A 16,880-nucleotide genomic window follows, 5' to 3' on the forward strand; every position below is an offset into this window, starting at 1 on the left:
GAGACCGAGTGGGGGAGAGGGGCGAGAAGGAAGGAACAACATGAATCCACATCAACCACTGTGAAGGACGACCTGTCTGTAATGTCCATCTATATCACGACTTTAAATCTGAAACAACAGAGCAATAGAGTGAGCAGCAAAACTTCACTCTACCAAGTATCAAGTACTTCAACTTTTGACACCAAAGAGGACAATGACCAGAGCAACAGCTAGTTTGGATGTTTCTGAAAGGCTCTCCACTCAAAGAACTATTGCTGGTCCACTGACCAAAGCAGAGAGTGAAGATTTATACTTTTATGACAGGAGGTAACAAATCCTCCTGAGCAGGCGATCAGTGTTCCTGTTTCTACGCTTTACCTACTTTCCAGATGGAAAATCTGCGCTTTCTTGTTGGGTTTTGAACGGACACTTATCTATACCTGCACTGCACTAATGTAATATTTTTGTTGTGTTGGGTTTCCTAGAAAACACATGAAATTGGGTAGCTTAATTATAATCATTCTTAGTTGTTTGACTCCTAAGGTTAAGAGTTTAGAAATTCATTCTTCTAGACATAAGAGAAGTCAATTTAAAATTAACTTTAATATGTGTAAAAGACTCATGTGTCGTCTCTGCCTGGCAGAGCTTTCCATCCAGAATTGCTTCATGATTTATTGTCCTACAAGCTCTCTGTATTGTGCATAATTCATAAATAAACCTGATTGAGTGATTTTACCTGAACAGTGCTTGGTAAGTTTTTTTCCACAACAATGGACAAAAACATTAAAGGTTCTCAAGTAAAAGGCGTGGCAGTTTTAGCTAATGTTGGACCCATGAGCCGATGCTAACATTAGCATATTAGCCTGCAAAGACTTTTATGCGTCATCTTTTCAAAGAAAAATTAACCTGTAACCATATATGCGAGTAGTAGAGGCATACATGGCACATGAAAATATACTGAAGACGAATACCTCACCTTTAAAGAAGCTCTGTTTCTTCCAATGGAAGCTTCCCGCACTTTACTGTGCACCGCTGAGCTGAAGCATTCACTCCAGTGACAGTCAAATCCAGTTTACTCAAAATAACGTAGTCTTGTACTTTTCTCAGGCCAAATATGTACATTGATCACATTACTTGAGTTGAATAAACAATTTAGTGAGACTTGAGTAAAACATACAAACCTAATTTAATTAGGAATAGGTGTTGCCTTTTAGAGTGTTCTAGCCTTACCGTCAAGTTTCTTGAAGGTTTACTGTTGCATCTGCTACATCAAAGAATGCCAGAGCATTTAATAGAGCATTTAATAGATGCAAACTGGATGTTTGTTTAGAAAGGTAAACTGCTTATTATTAGCTCAGGCTTAGATAATAATAAACATGGGCTTATTATTATTTTTGGAGATCATCAGCTCCAAAGATTTCTACAGTAACAGCTGTGTTTTCCTATGCGTAGGTTACCAACACATTTACTTTCCAATTAGACGTAAACTGGTTTTGTGGTTTTCTGAAGTAGTTCTCTATATCCATGTATGAAATTTTAGGCAGCCAAGGCACTTCTAACACTTTCATGAGGTACACTTGAAGTCTAACGATTAAATGTACTTCAAAACTCTTCGATCTTCCTTTAATTGCAGTTTTTTAATACTGGTTTTCACCGACATTCCTGCACAAGTCGCCATGAAAGCTCTTATTTTGACGGCATTGTAAACACCCTACAGGCAATGCAATATGAATACTAAGTGGTGTAAAATCTTCAGTACATTTACTCGCCATCTGCGATTCTCACAAAAATCGAGGGCATGTGATATACACCGTTTAAAATATTTTTAGTAGCAGATTCACCCATAAAAGCCAGAATCCAGTCTGCACCAGGTGTCTTCTGCGTGCAATTTGTCCAGTGCAATCCGTTCTGGACTTCCCTTTTTTGTTTCTCTGTATTCACTCCCAGCAGTCCAACCTATCGCTGTGAGTCTCCAAGCACCCGACTGCAGTGATTTGGGGTCTGTCTCTCTGAGCTTAATTGCAGTGTTATCACCGCCACTCCTGCACCGCCACCAAGTCCTGTCCTTTCAGTCAGACGGACATGCCAATTACAGCTTCTCCACACAAACAAACACACACCCACACTAGATGTTGATCCCTCACAGGGTTCCCTGAGGCTGCACCATCAGGTAACAAAGTAGACAGCAGCTGGAACAAAGTGGGCAGTTAAGGATGAAATGGGGAAAAGAATCAAAGCTTTTTGTTGCCATTATTCACACATTTAGACAAGTACAGGCACGGGCGCAAAGAAGTCCCAGCTGGAGCTTCTTGTCCAGGCCAAGTGATCGGAGGGAAACTTTCTGTTTCCTTACCTCTTAATCCTATAAACACATACAAACATTCACACACACATCTCCGTGATTTTCTTAGCTTATCTTTAACCAGCAGACACACAATCCAACAGTTTTGAAATATCCATATTTCCATTTGCACTTTGTTTCACATCCAGGAGGAAACTGAGACGACTGTCATGGGTAGGCAGTGAATACCAGTTTGGATTCAACATGGAACTAACAAAATTTGGCCAGCCATCAAAAAAAGTCTATTATTTCCTAAATGATGAGATGCTGTGTAAAATCCAAATAAGCACAGAATGAAAAGGTTTGTAAATTAGTCAACTAAGATATGTTGGCAACTGTGATTTCCAATGTACATTTAAAAATATATTCATTAATTAAGCAATTTTGGTCTAATGTACTGTCAAAATATAATCTTAAAGGAGCAGTGTTATGTACCTTCCAGACACATTGTGCCATTTCATAGCACAATCTGGTAGCCATGTTGTTACCGTCACTTGTTATAAAAATGCTGTATATATCAAAAATATAACTTAAAAAAAAAGTTGACTTCACAATTTGACACCTTGAAATTGGCCTCCAGCTCTTTATGAAGTTCCTGCTCTTTCCGACACGCTGCCTTCTGAACATCATCACAACGAAGCTCCTCCGTTATGCTGTTTATGACAGTTCATATGAGCGTTTGACTGTAAAGTAGTTTGTAAGATACACTCAGCAAACTTGCAGTTCCACCAGGATTTTTCTAATTGCTGCTGCTAGTCTAGAGGAACTGAGTGGGAGAGGTACTGAACTGTGAGGCGGAAGCTCAGCTGGAGACTGCAACTCCAAGGAGTAGCTTTTTGTAAATAGGCGGCACTTTGTGAGTTAGTCCTCTGAACAAACATCATGAACTTCCGATCACATTTAAGTTTCAAATGACATTCCTGTTTGGGCTCTCTCCACCTTCTCAGCCATTTTTACACAAGGATTAGACAGAGGACAAAGTTGTCTGGTTATTTTGTTCAACAAAATTTGGTTTGCAGGAAGTTAAGCAAGAGTTGAAGATGGTGCTAAAATTTTGTCTCCATACATAAAAAAAAAAACAGTCAGAATGGAGATGATCTCTGCAAGGTCTTGAAGAGGTTTTCTGTGGAGCATCAGAAATGCAGTCATCTCTCCCATATGCATGATCAAGCATAAGAGCGCTCCCAGTCTCACACAGTGAGATTGTGGTGGTTCGTTATCACAGTGACAGCATTATGTATCCTGGGTGCTTCATGGAGGAGCTTGGCAGCAGCAGTTGTCAGTCTGCTGTGTAGTGTTGCTTGCTCACCTGTGTACACTGATCTTGAGAGAATTTGTAGCAGGACTGCTCGTAACAGCCAGCGGCTACAAACTCATTACTCCACCAAGAGCTTAAGTCATTTTAGCTCTTTGTTCTTAAATGGACTGGGATTCTCTTTCTATGCTAAATGTTCAAATGCCAAACACCCAGATAATATTTAGGGTTAAGCATCACAAGTTTCTGGCCAATACTACACTGTCTGCAAACGGCAGAAAAAATGTATGCAACCCAGTTCAATAACCCTCTAAATCACAGTGCAACATGATTGACAGATCAAATAAATGAGAACTCATACCAAGCTGCAGATATGCCTCACATCTTTTTAGTAAAGCAATAAGCACAAAATGTGATTAATTTCACCTTTCATAACAAAGCAGTCCACACAGTATTGAACCCACATCTCCATGTGCTAAACACTATTTCAGAGTGGCACCTTACATCAGCTCAGGGTCAAATTCCCATACGGCAAATTTGTTCCCCTAGCCTTTACCCATGCACTACCTTTTTGTACCCATAAAAAAAAAACATTTTACAGACATGAACTTAACCCGTGTTTATAAGTTCATTTCTCTTTGTTTTCAATCCCTTTGATGAATTATCAAGCAAAGTAATCATAACAATATTCAGGCATAATTTCATTTATTCATTACTTTTTGAAGACAAACATGTTTTTATTCATTGTGGTTCTTATCCCTGTCTGGCTCAGTTTAATCTTATGAAATGTAACAGTCTCTTAATCAAATAAAAATAACTCATCAGAATTACATAAGTGCATTTCTTTACAGCAGGTGGTAAGAATTTTGGAGAAACCTACTTTAAAACATGGATTATGAAAGTAAGGGTGTGAAATAATGCATGGTCTATTTGAAACGTTCCGTGGAAAGAAAGCAAGAACAATAGCAGAATACTATTTTTTCTCCATCTGCAAACATGACTGGACGGTCGGAAGTCGTCTGCTTTCTCTATTCATGGCGGTCATGCTTCTGCATCCTGCAAACATTTGCATATCATTTTAAATTAGGTGAATTTCAAACAATACAACGTAATGCCTTCAGCCAGATTCATACAGTAGGTCTCTGTCAATATCAATTTTTCCAATCCCAATCTGCACCAGTCCTCCAACTTCCCCTCTGTTGACATGAAAACAATCCAAGATATATTCCTTACAGCTGGGCGAATTGGAGACGGCTGCTGTGGGCCTCTCTCATGTAGCCACCAGTTAATCAGCCTATTTGTAGGACTATGTGAGTGTATGTATACTTGTACTTTAATGATACTGCCGGCTCTAATAAGTGTGTGTGTGTGTCACAGCGGTTTCATTTATTCTGTCCCAATGTTCCGGTGTCAAACCAGTTCTAGTTCCCATTATCTTCCACTCCACTGAATCATCCCCTTATTATCACCAAGCGTCACACACAATCAAACACACACACTGACGCACACAAAAACATACCCTAAATTATCCCACAGATACGTCATTTTAACAAATGGGCTATTAATAGCACATGGGTGAACAAGCCTTTTTAACACTTTTTTTAAATTTCTGTTTGACAGACAGATACATAATTCCATGACTATGTTATTATAACCTTACATAACATCATACTGGATGATTATGGACCATCTAGGAAAGAGTTTCACCATCTACCCCTTAATTATTTCACTTTCTGCCGAGTTCACCACAGGGTCATCACAGTGTCTCTAAGCTAAATCCACATAGGCTTCAAAGGTTCAAGAAGAGCAGCTTTATTTCTACTTGTAGATTCTGAAAATCTTTTCCGTTTTGTGAAGGCACAAAACATTTCGTAAACTTAAAATCAGCGTCTTCATTTTCGGTCCCGTCCCGAAAATGCTTCTTTGCAAAAGTTGGTGACTCATCCCATCAAAAGCAAAATGTAAATGTGTGGAAGCCCGAGTGCAAAAAGCACGTACAGTTTAACAGCGTCTGTAAAAGTATGTGTGATTGCTCCTGCCAAGACCCAAAGCCTGCAGTGCTCCAGTGACCTGTTATGTAGGGCGAGACCGAAACGCTGGGATGACAGCTTAGAGCCCGCCCCCACTAACTCTGACTGACAGTCGGGTAACCTCGGCTGCCTCTCGAGACAATAACTCGGTCTCGGTTTCACTTTAGCATCTGTCATTTCAGCTTTCGCAATTTTTTTTTGTTTGTTTTCTACAAAGTAAACTTTTCATATTTAATATCATGACTTGAGGAAACGTCAGGTTGAAGGAAAATATTGTTTCTCAAAGTATTCTAACAATCTGATGTTTAAGGGCACGAGTCACATTCTGTAAAACCCTCTTAATTCTGTCAGTGTTTTCACGAAGCAAACACATTAGTATCTTTCAGTCCTACAATCTATAGTGGTGGTTCCAAAATCTGCAGTCGAAAATCAACAAGTGTGAATTTTTAAGGTGCTCTTTGGAAATCAAAAACAAGAGATCAAAGATGATCATTTCAAAGTATATTTATGCTATAAATCTAGATGAGGTTTTACAAATACATAAAAGCTAGATACTGGCTGTTGATACGATTTGCACCGTCATTGTGTAACTTTTATAAAAGAATACTTATATTTTTTACATATCAAAACTGTCTCCATGTCTTGACATGGTGACAGTTACATATCAAACATACATATCAAAACTGTCACCATGTCTTGACAGATAATCTGTAAAAAAAAAAAATGGATCCCATGGTCCTATCATAAACACACCACTCAGTCAGAGCCAATAGAAAGAAAGGAGAGAGATTATATAAATACACGCGTCTCATGTTAGTGGCACATGAATCTTGCAAAATTCATGCATAGAAAAGTTTGGGTTAGGTTATAAGGGCATATAGAAAGAGCAAGTTGAGCGAAGAGCAAAGTCTAGATCCAAATTGGGTTGAACATACTAAAAAAGTTGAATTAAAGTAGTGACTCAAGTTGGCTGAGAACAAATGCAAACCATACATTTCCAACTTTTATTTATAAACTAATTCAAAAAGCATTTATCTTTTTTCTTCAAAGTCATAATTAGGCACAACTCCTTGTATGCATATCTCAAAAATTTCTTTTAGTTGCGTCCTCTATAACTAGATGTGAAGACCTATTTGGTACCAGATTGGTAACCGGATGTCACACTCCAACTTACTTTACGAATTTGCAGGATATCAGGAGAAGACACATAAACAAACTGACTAAAAAGAGCATGTCTTCTTTTTACAGCCTTCAGGACATCTTCTGGACTCTGGCATTAAGGTCAGTTTATATCTGTGGAAAATCAGATTACATTACGTGCTGAAACTTGCTTGTTATTTTCAGCTACTACAAAATGCCACTATACTCTGACGGGCGCATTTTTGCAGCATGCATTTCCCATTGTGACTTTTAATGCTACAGTATGGTTCTTTAAAAACGACATTAGTTCCCTTGAGATGAGTTGGCATGTGAGGGAAGAAATAAAAGTTTGTGAAATGAAAATGTCACATGTTCAGTAAGCATGGAAAAAATTGGAAAACTGAAGCATATATCTATTTAAAGAATCTCCAGTGATATTTAAAGGACGGCATCAGACAGGCAGAATAAAATATCGTAGAACAACAATACAGTCGGTTGTAGGTTGAATGGTGCATTTTACATTTAATATGACAAGGAAGCTCCGCATCTTGTATAATTAATGTGTTTTTCCACACTGCAGTAGATTTGAAGCTATTTAACTTAGAAGCAAAGATTGTCTTACAACTATGAGTAAAATTAACTTTTAGTCATGAGTTAAATTAATGCCGACAAGGCTACAATTACATATATGTAAACATTGGAAAACATTAATCTAAAAAGTGGAGCTTAAGAGAGAGAATATGTACAGTAAACCTTAGAGTTTTTACACTAAAAATGAGCTTTAAATTAATATTACATTTTCACTTTGTTTAGAATTAGTTATCAAACGTTTATGTTTAAGTTTTTGAAATGCTAGCAGCTTAGGGTACAATAGTCTTCGATGTCAGTCACAATGGACGTCCTGATTATTTTTAAGAAAATCTAGGTTGTGCTAAATTGTGCAACCGTCAGCCCTAAATACACAACAAAAAAATTGTTAAAAAAAAATCAAAGAGCTCTTTTCCCAGTCAAACGGTTCAACACAACCTTTAGGCTTCTTAGCCGCCAAGCAACTGTAACAGCCGACCCCTAAGTGATGATGATGATCTGTTGGATGCAAGGCAAAAACACAACAGGACATACTCTCTTATCATTATCACAAATTGCACAAATCGTGGTGAAGTGTGCTATGATAGAATAGATAACTGGACCACAGCTAAGGGCAGTTTCATCAGAAGTGGTGAGTTCTTTTCCATGCATGTTTTGGTTCTACACTGCTGGATTTACCTTAAAACCTTGCAAGAGTGCGAGACATTAGCATCATTATTGGTGATCTATGAATGTCAAAGGGCTGCTTAAAGAGCTGCTCGTCTTTGTTGGTTTATAACAAATTTTGTTTTTCAAAATGGACCATAAAAGCTAGAGACAATAGTACTTTGAGTCAGAGGTTGGTTTTAGTTTGACCAGTGCAAGACAGTCTATTTTTTTACCATTACATATGTTTAATTTAATTACATATTGTTTTACTTCATAAAAATATACACTGCTCAAAAAAAATAAAGGGAACACTTAAACAACACAATATAATTCCAAGTAAGTCAAACTTCTGTGAAATCAAACTGTCCACTTGGGAAGCAACACTGACTGACAACGGGGACCTTCGTCGGGTCAATCAGTGTTGCTTCCTAAGTGGACAGTTTGATTTCACAGAAGTTTGATTTACTTGGAGTTATATTGTGTTGTTTAAGTGTTCCCTTTATTTTTTTGAGCAGTATACATACCTAAAAAGAAAAGAAAAACATATTTGAGACATTCATGTCCTCCAGATTATGCACTCCTACATTAAATCCAGTAAACATGAGCAAACATACAAGAGCATTGAGCTACATTTGAGCAACTCTTGCTCAACACCCCAGCTGTCAAGGTGACACGCTGACTCTTGGCTGCCCATTGACATGGTAAATCGAGGGCTCATTCTAGCATAAATGTGAAAGCCAGGGGAGGCCTTGGACTTTGCCAGAGCTTTATATGGAAACTTTGCATGAATACATACACAGAAGGAGCAGGAGAGAGAGCAATGCAGCAAAACATGAACAAGGGACATAAGATAGATGAATGCAACAGAAGGTGCGCCACGCAGAGGTAAAAATGATTAAAAAGTATGAAAATATAGGCAGGAAGAGCGAGAGCAGCGAAGGGAAGGAAAGCACTAAATGTGTGATAAGAGGGGAAGACAGAAAATTGATTTCTATTTTTGGAGGAGGTACGACCATTGGGTGGAATAAGTCTAAAACATATTTGAACTAACATCGAAGAAACACACACACACTTGGTTTCCTCCACATAAACTCACATAATCTCACATGCCGATGAGACCTGCCAGAGATCACGCAACGAGATTGCTTTTAGGAACTTAATTGCTTTTCGAGTGGATGAGCATGACTTCTGCTCCTAAATGCGAGAGGATGTATGGCTTGTTAGGGTGTAACTGGAGCCATCAGCAATTTGGTTAGATGGACAATCTCCACAGAAGGGTGTACTGACCCCCAGCAACTCAGTAGGAGGAGATGCCTAACCTATTAACAAAGAGTGAAAAGCTCCAAGCTTGCGCTCTCACACAAGGCCACACTTAATTAGGCCGTTTGTTTAGCACACTCTAATGGAAAGGACAGCAAACTGTATGAGAAGGTTGTTTTTCTCCTTGAAACTGGGAGCTGAAAGACATCTGGCCAAGGATAACTCAAAGGACAAAAACGTGTTTATAGCCCAACAAGCCCTCTTCTCATTTAGTGTGTCTCGTTTTGTCTGGACAGATGGTGACGATAGAAGGCAACAACAGATACAATGTAAAAACTTTAAATTCAGTAAGTTCTCCTTTCATTTAATAGGACATGTGTCACTTTACTCGAACAGTAAAATAATACAGGGAAAAGAATAATTGAGTTGACATGTTTCAACTCAACAAATGATTGAAATTGTATCTAAATCGGTGCAATCCTTCAGCAAAATTATGCCTTTCATTTTTCCCCCCCCCTCATTCCACCCCTTCTAGTTCCCTCCTCAATCGCTCCATTGCTGAGTAGATGGCTAATTAAAGGAAAGAAATTGGATATGGGCCTTTGCGCACTCCAATTCAGAAAAAAAAGGAAGTGACGAGAGGGAGGTAGAAATGTCAGACCCAAGACGAGGACACAGGATCAGACAGGTAGCGCCTTGTCCTCTGGGTAAGCATTTAAGTGATGGCAAAATGTAGCAACAGTGAGGGCAGACGACTAACCAAAGGAGACGTCTGAGGTGTGACGCTTTGGGGCATAATCCAAAACGCACCTCAATCTGCTTATGCTAATCCACTCTTGATTTATCCTGCAGTGATCTTGTCCTTTTTGACCACTATTTCACTCTTTTGAGCAGAGAACATTTCTATATCCATTAAAGTCTTAAATGCTCAGTCAGGGTTTAAGCCGTGTTGGATCTCTGTCTATAGCAAGTTATCACTGAGGCTGGACATTCAGATTACATTACCGTGAAAAAGGCATTTTCTCAAGCTTGCTTAACAAGTTTAAGCTATTTGTAAGTATGACTTTCAAGTACATGCAGGTAAATTTATTTGCTGGTGCTAATTAACATGAGCAAAAATGAGTTTGCACATGTCCAGTAAATTCTCAACTGACATAAAAATAAATCTGATTCTAAAAGTATGTCATTAGGCAAAGAGCACGAGACGTTATGGATGCAATTGACAGAAGAACTTTGTATTTATTTTTATTTATGTAAATTACTGGTGGGCAGATGGCATCGTCAAAGACCAGAGCATATAGTGTTATGCAGACTGCAGAGTATAAATCTTGTATGCTGAAAGCTGATCGCAATTTTGGCAAATGTATACTTTTTTTAATTCAATACGCACTGCAGAAAAGGCAAAATAAAAACTAGATTTTTCTCTCTTTTTTTATTTATTTAACCAGGTAAAATCCAATGGAGATCCAGATTTTATTTGCAAGAGGGACGTAGGCAGAAATCTTCAACACATAGCAAACTTGCAAAAGTAAACCAAACTTAACCATATGACCAAATTTGAAATAAATTTTAAACAGCAATGCCATTGGCTAATAGAATGATGTTGCTCGTTTTTGAGAAGCGATCAAAATAATTTCAATGAAATAAGATTTGACATTTTTAATTCAGACTAGAGTTGATTCCATGCTAAATTCCATGCGTCCATGCAAGCTGAATGCTTGCTTCCCTTTTCTCTGTTCAAAGACGTGGAAGAGAAATTTTGTTGGAGTGTAAAGAATGGGCAGTAATTGATCATTATAAAAGAGATTTAAAGTAAGGTGGAGTCCAGTACAGTTTTATAAATGAGTATCGTCAGGTAATTGTATCTTCGCACAGTTAATGGATGCTATTCAGCTTCTGCATACAACTCACTGTGATGTGCAAGACAGTGAGTTTTATGCCTGCCTGTTGCAAACCTTAAGGCACAATCATTGACGGTATTCAAGGATTGAAGAGGTTTGGTCAAAGTATTCATATATAAAACATCTCCATAACCCAGGAGTGGTAAAAAGATAGCCGATTTGTGGTTGAGAGGACAAACGCACACACATTTTTCAGGTGAAGCTGACAACACTTTACCTTTTCGTGGCCCGCACAAAAAGTCTTGTTTAACAATATACCTTTTTAAATTAAAATGGTAATTTTAAAATGAGAATATTATTTATTACAGGTGAAAAAAAGCTATTTAAACCAACCTGGCCTTATGTGAAAAAGTATATGACCCCTAAGCTCAATAGCTGGTTATGCCAATACCGACAATGTCCTGCTGCAGACAACAGGTGTGCTTAAGATTAAGGCCAGGGACTGATTCATTTTTCTCTAGGATGTCCTGGTAGGGAGCAGAAGTCATGACCCCATCAATTACCAAGCAGCCCCGGACCATCACACTACCACCATGTTTGATGTTCTTTTTCTAAAACATTATAGTTTCATGCTTAATGTGACAGGACACAGAGTTTCATTATTGCTCTTCAGTCCACAGAATATTGTTCAATAACTCTTACAGCTCACCAATATGCTACCGTATTTGGCAAATGTGAGATGGGCTTTGCATTGTTTTTAGCCAGCCGAGGTTTCCATGTTTGAGATCTACCACGGGTGTCATTTTTGCCTAATTTCTTTCTTGTTGTTGAATCATAGATTCTCATTTTCACATAGACAATGAGGCCTACACAGCTCCACAGTCACTCCTGGGAAGGTTCATTACTGTTGTAAGTTTTCTTCATTTGTGCATAATGACTCGCTGGAGTCTTTACAAAGTGAAGTACTACAAACATGACGCTTGCAGAGATCAACTCTAGTAATGGCTTCTATAAGAGCATGGAAATACAAAGGACATTTTACTGCAAACAATAGTCACAGTCTAGAAAACCTATTCCGAAGTGTTTTGGTTCTTCTGCATTTAAGATGCCCTTTCATTAAATGCATATCCAAACATACCTGCAAGAAATAATAGCAAAAGCCAACGACTGTGCCCTCAAGCTGAATGACAAGTTTATACACACTTAAGGTCCAGGTTTGTGAGCGCATTTTGAAACACATCCATCTCTGTCTGCTCTCTCTCTCCTTCTCTGTCCACTTCATATTTATTCTGCTCTCTGTGGGTCTAAAATCCACAGGATCAGGTCAGGAGCAACTACAGGCCAGCAGAGGATCAGGGTGTTGATGATGGATGATAGGAGTGCTTGTGAGTGGGTGTGTTTCTGTGTGGGTGCGTACACATTTAGTAGGACTCTCTATGCATTAAACTGACATCCCTCCACCCCCTGCTGTGAAGGATGATAATGGATGGTGGGGAATGAGGTTAGGCTCTTGCATGCCTTACATGCATGTCCACATGGAAAATCCCTGTATAACCTCACAGCAGATCTGAAACAGAAGAGGTTAAGACTATTAACAAATCAGTTAACTCCAAACACCTAAAAACCATTTGGCTCCACCACCAAATGCATCAAATGGACCGCCGCCATCAGCAGGCGATGATTGCATCGCACACCAGGGAAAAGACAACAAGGGTGTGTTCATGTGCTTACTGCTCCTCCCCCCATGCGTCTCCTTAACTGTGACACTAGAAACCTCTTTTGCTTCATCTAACATAAACATATCCACAGAATAAAAAATGCACATGTTCAGACGCACACTTGGTCTGAATTACTTTGTTAGTGCAGCAGGCTTCTCCTGCAAGCCGGGAAGTGTTTCACAGCTGAACAATGGTGTCACCTGATCACAGGAGTGACTGTTTATGTGACACTCCTGATGATCTTTCATCAACACATACCCACTTTTTGAAGATACAAATCAGTGTTTCAGAGAAAGCATGCCTTGTGCATTTCAATAATACAGTTCTCAATGAAGTGTCCATTGAATGTTGGCCATGCCCAGTGAGAGAGATGAGGCCGAAATAAACAAATGGCCTGGGTTTTGATTGTGTTCCAGCTGTGTAGTCGTCTCCCCGTAGGCTGTCAGGTTGCTGATGAGCTCGGCTATGTGTGTGTCCAAGTGTATCTACATTTTTCTGGCAGCATGCGGATGCATGATAGCCATCCTGACATCCTCCGCATCGCCACAAATCTTTAGATATCTAGCTGAGCCTGGTCAGCCTTGTCTCTTTGAGCATAAAAGCAATAGGCTTTTGGTTATTTTCTCTCTAAAAATAAATTTCTTGTGCTAGACAATGTGCTTTTGGTCTTTGCAGTGGTGAAGTCTGTATAGGAGAGGAAGCAGACAAAGATTGATGTGTTTGTATTGGCTGCTTATCTCTGATTTGACTATACTTCCAGAGTTTCGGAGATAAGTAAGCCAACATTCCAGAAAAAATTAACCTGCTCAGATTTGTTAACATGAAGGAACGTATAGCTATGTAGCGCATATTCTACCCTCTTTTGTCTGCTGTCTTTTATTAGGAATGCAGCATCACACAAAGTGAGATGGAGCCGTCAAACACGGTTTCATAAATGTCTTTAAAAAGAACAGTTCAAAATTTAAGCGGTCTTTAACCTATGTTAGAAATTAGCAGAGCTTTAATCACTGACATCAGTATCTGTGCATATGTGCTGGAGAGTATAAATCCTTACCTTAGCTCTCACATTTTGTAATGGTACAATGAAAACTATACAATAAAGCAGCACTCCTATCGTCTACTACGAGTCTTGCCCTTTCCTTGCCAGATGAATTGATAAGTTTAAATCCTATTAAATCTCATCCCATCAGTCACAGTGTCCACACCAAAGAACGTTGTTGTAAGTACAATTTAGTAGTGCTTACATATGAAGCAATCATGCATCACAAAAAGACCCAACTTTTTCAAAATCCCGAGCAGCAAGTAGGATCAGTCAAGGTGATTATAGACAAACCAATTGAATAATACTTTCAGACCTACTGGTAAGTTTAGGCAAATATCTGAAGAACTGCATCTGCTTCAAATTCCCAAACATGGATGAGAGCATAATTATGCAGCATGTATCAATGGCAGCGAGAAAGAAAAATCATTCTGTCAGTAAAATACATTTACACAACATTGAAGATGTCTATGTAATTAAAGCAGCCATGTAAGCGTTTGTGTATATGTAAAAAAAAAAAAAAAAAAAAAGACTACAAAAACCAGGCTTTGTAATTTGTAGTACCTACTGGTCAGCAGGTGACAGCCTGCCAAACAATGACACTGCAAATAAAAGCAAATTGAGAACAATCTGAACTTAAATGTTTCACTGAGCAAGGCTGACATGTCTGAACTCATAGGCCATATGTTAGCATCCAGTGTCTCTCAGGGTGTCCTTCCCTGCTTTAAACAGTAAAAGAAATATAGTTTCCACTCTCTTTTATTCTTTGCACCAACGTGCATTAAAGTTTAAGTGGAACAGTGGCACTTTGTGACATCAGTGCCCAGGGCACTGCATAAATCAATGCTGCTTAAGCAAACTTCGGTTCAATTATAGATAGTTCAATGTGTAACTTCAGGCAAAGACACCATGCGGCCATGACGTTAAAACCACTGACAGATAAAGGGAGCAACATTGATTTTCTTATTGTAGAGCAATGTACTCCATATGGAAGATGACCCGATATTTGACACTTTTCAAAAAATTATTAAATGGGGTCAGAACGGTTTTGATATGAAAAGGAGAAGCTGAAAATCATAAAGGTATACTAAGGTGTGCATTGCATTGGTGTATATTTGACTGGTTTTCCTAAATAGACAGATAGAAAACACATGCGGCACAACAGAGATGTTCCAACACACATTATTGTCCTTGAGGAGAAAAAAAATAAGCTTTGATTAGACTTCACTTAAGTCTCCTAGCCTGCAATAAAAATCAACCAGCCATGCAAAGGACAGATGGAGGAGTGTAGAAAACAAACAGAGAAGAGGTGTTGAAGTAAATTTAAAGCACAATAATGCCAAATTGTGCATCTTTGCCCCTTTAAGCTAAAAGGAGGTGGGAGAAGACAACCCCTGGACTTACAGAGAAGCATAAATTTCAAGCTGAGGCTGCAAAATGTATAACCTCATCACTTATTCATCATAGTTGCAAGGATTCTGTGTTTGATATGCAAGATTTAGTAACTAGTGAGTATGATTAAATGATCTCTTCCCTTGCTTTTTAAGAATTCGAAATGAAAATATTCTGTATTTAAGATGAAACCATTGTAGGACAATACAGGACAATTCTATTTCTATCTAGGGCTAATAAAGAAAAACTAAAAACACATTATTTTTCAATTAATTTGTTAAATGTAATAATTATAGAACAAAACACATGAAAAAAGCATTGTTATTAAGCGGCAAATATAATTTAATCATTTTGCAACAGTGAAAAAATAAGCAAAAAAAAAAAAAAGATGAGGGATAAAAATGCTTCTAGTTAAATTAAATATTAGACCCAAAATGCACTATTCCTGGATCCAGAACTCGCTACATAAATACACAATGGAAGAAAACTGTTTTTGCCAGCAAAATGCTGTTTAATTACAACTCTTAAATAAATATCACAAAATCCTTTCTATGCTCCACTTTTTACAGTTTAGAAATGTTTAACACAGCAAAGATAAAAGACATTACGTAAAGTTTTCTTCTTATTTTCCCCTAATCTAACAGCAAGAACCATGTCAACAACTTTAATTATCGGCATGCTGTAAATGACTGAATAAATAGGCAGCTCTATTTGTGCGGATCTTCTGATGTGAGGCTTTTTACCGTCACAACTCACAATTCAGATGCGAACAAAAGTCTGTCAGAAAACTGTCCGGCTGAGAAGCTCCGCAAACTGAGCGCTCTTACCGTCCACAGCCATAGTCGGTCTCAGCGTGTATCTCTCCGTGGTGTCAACAGGACTCCCTCATCCTCCCAGAGAGATAAAAATGTAGGTTACTGACAGAGAGGATGAAGAAGCGCGCCTCTTGGCCCCGCTATGTGAGCATGGAGGAAGCTCTTGATGCGGCCGTGCTGAGAATAAAGGAAACTCACTCGCCTCACACCGCCGCTCTCGGTCGGCTCACGGCCATTTATTGTCCGGGACGTCGGGACCAGTCCGACACAAGGCTGCTCCTCCTGTGTCTCCGCCCCCTCTCCATACCTGACCGCCGGGAGACTAAAAAGGTCATCACGCCCCGACGGCAGCTGTTCATTGGTACACAGGAGACACAGCAACCCGTCTGTCCCTCGCGCTGGAGACAAACACACATTTGAATGAAACCACTAATTGCTTTAAAGTGGCACCTGTCATCGGTTTGTTTCACTGGATCAGTTGTCTACTGAAAATCTACCGAAGAGAGAAAGGAGAAAAAAAAAACGACAATTATTGTTGTAAAATTTTACTCTACGAAAAGAAGTTTATTAAAAACTAGCAATTAATGTAAACTACAGATTCATTAAGCTTGTTTTTTTTTTGTTTTTTTTTTTGCAGGTGTAATTCTTAGTTTTAATAATCAAATGTTTCATTTTAGTAAGAGATCCTGCCTGAATTATAATTATATACATTTATTCAATTACAAACTTCCACTGAGATCAGAAAGATATAAGGATAATCTGACCAAGGTTTCCCTTTTAATCTAACTGAAGTCATTGCCAGTCTGGAGGATGATTATCCAAAAGTTTCTGCCA

The 16,880-nt window shown here is 38.6% G+C and overlaps 1 protein-coding gene across 2 annotated transcripts in view; it reads right to left on the reverse strand.

The window, feature by feature from the left end:
* The window catches only part of samd10b (sterile alpha motif domain containing 10b), a 59,535-nt gene extending 43,101 nt beyond the window's left edge, over positions 1-16,434 (reverse strand). Inside the window, exons 1-2 of one of the 2 annotated variants that reach the window (XM_008413907.2) lie at positions 16,245-16,434; positions 16,059-16,121 (exon numbers count right to left, since the gene is read on the reverse strand). In XM_008413907.2, the coding sequence (XP_008412129.1) occupies positions 16,059-16,071 (13 nt within the window). In that variant the 5' untranslated portion in view covers positions 16,072-16,121; positions 16,245-16,434. Of the gene's footprint in view, positions 1-16,058 lie in introns of both variants that reach the window. The other variant, XM_008413906.2, reaches the window with a different exon arrangement.
* Between the last annotated feature and the right edge of the window lie 446 nt (positions 16,435-16,880).

Source organism: Poecilia reticulata, linkage group LG7 (genome assembly GCF_000633615.1).
Source record: "Poecilia reticulata strain Guanapo linkage group LG7, Guppy_female_1.0+MT, whole genome shotgun sequence".
Taxonomy (NCBI): Eukaryota; Metazoa; Chordata; class Actinopteri; order Cyprinodontiformes; family Poeciliidae; genus Poecilia; species Poecilia reticulata.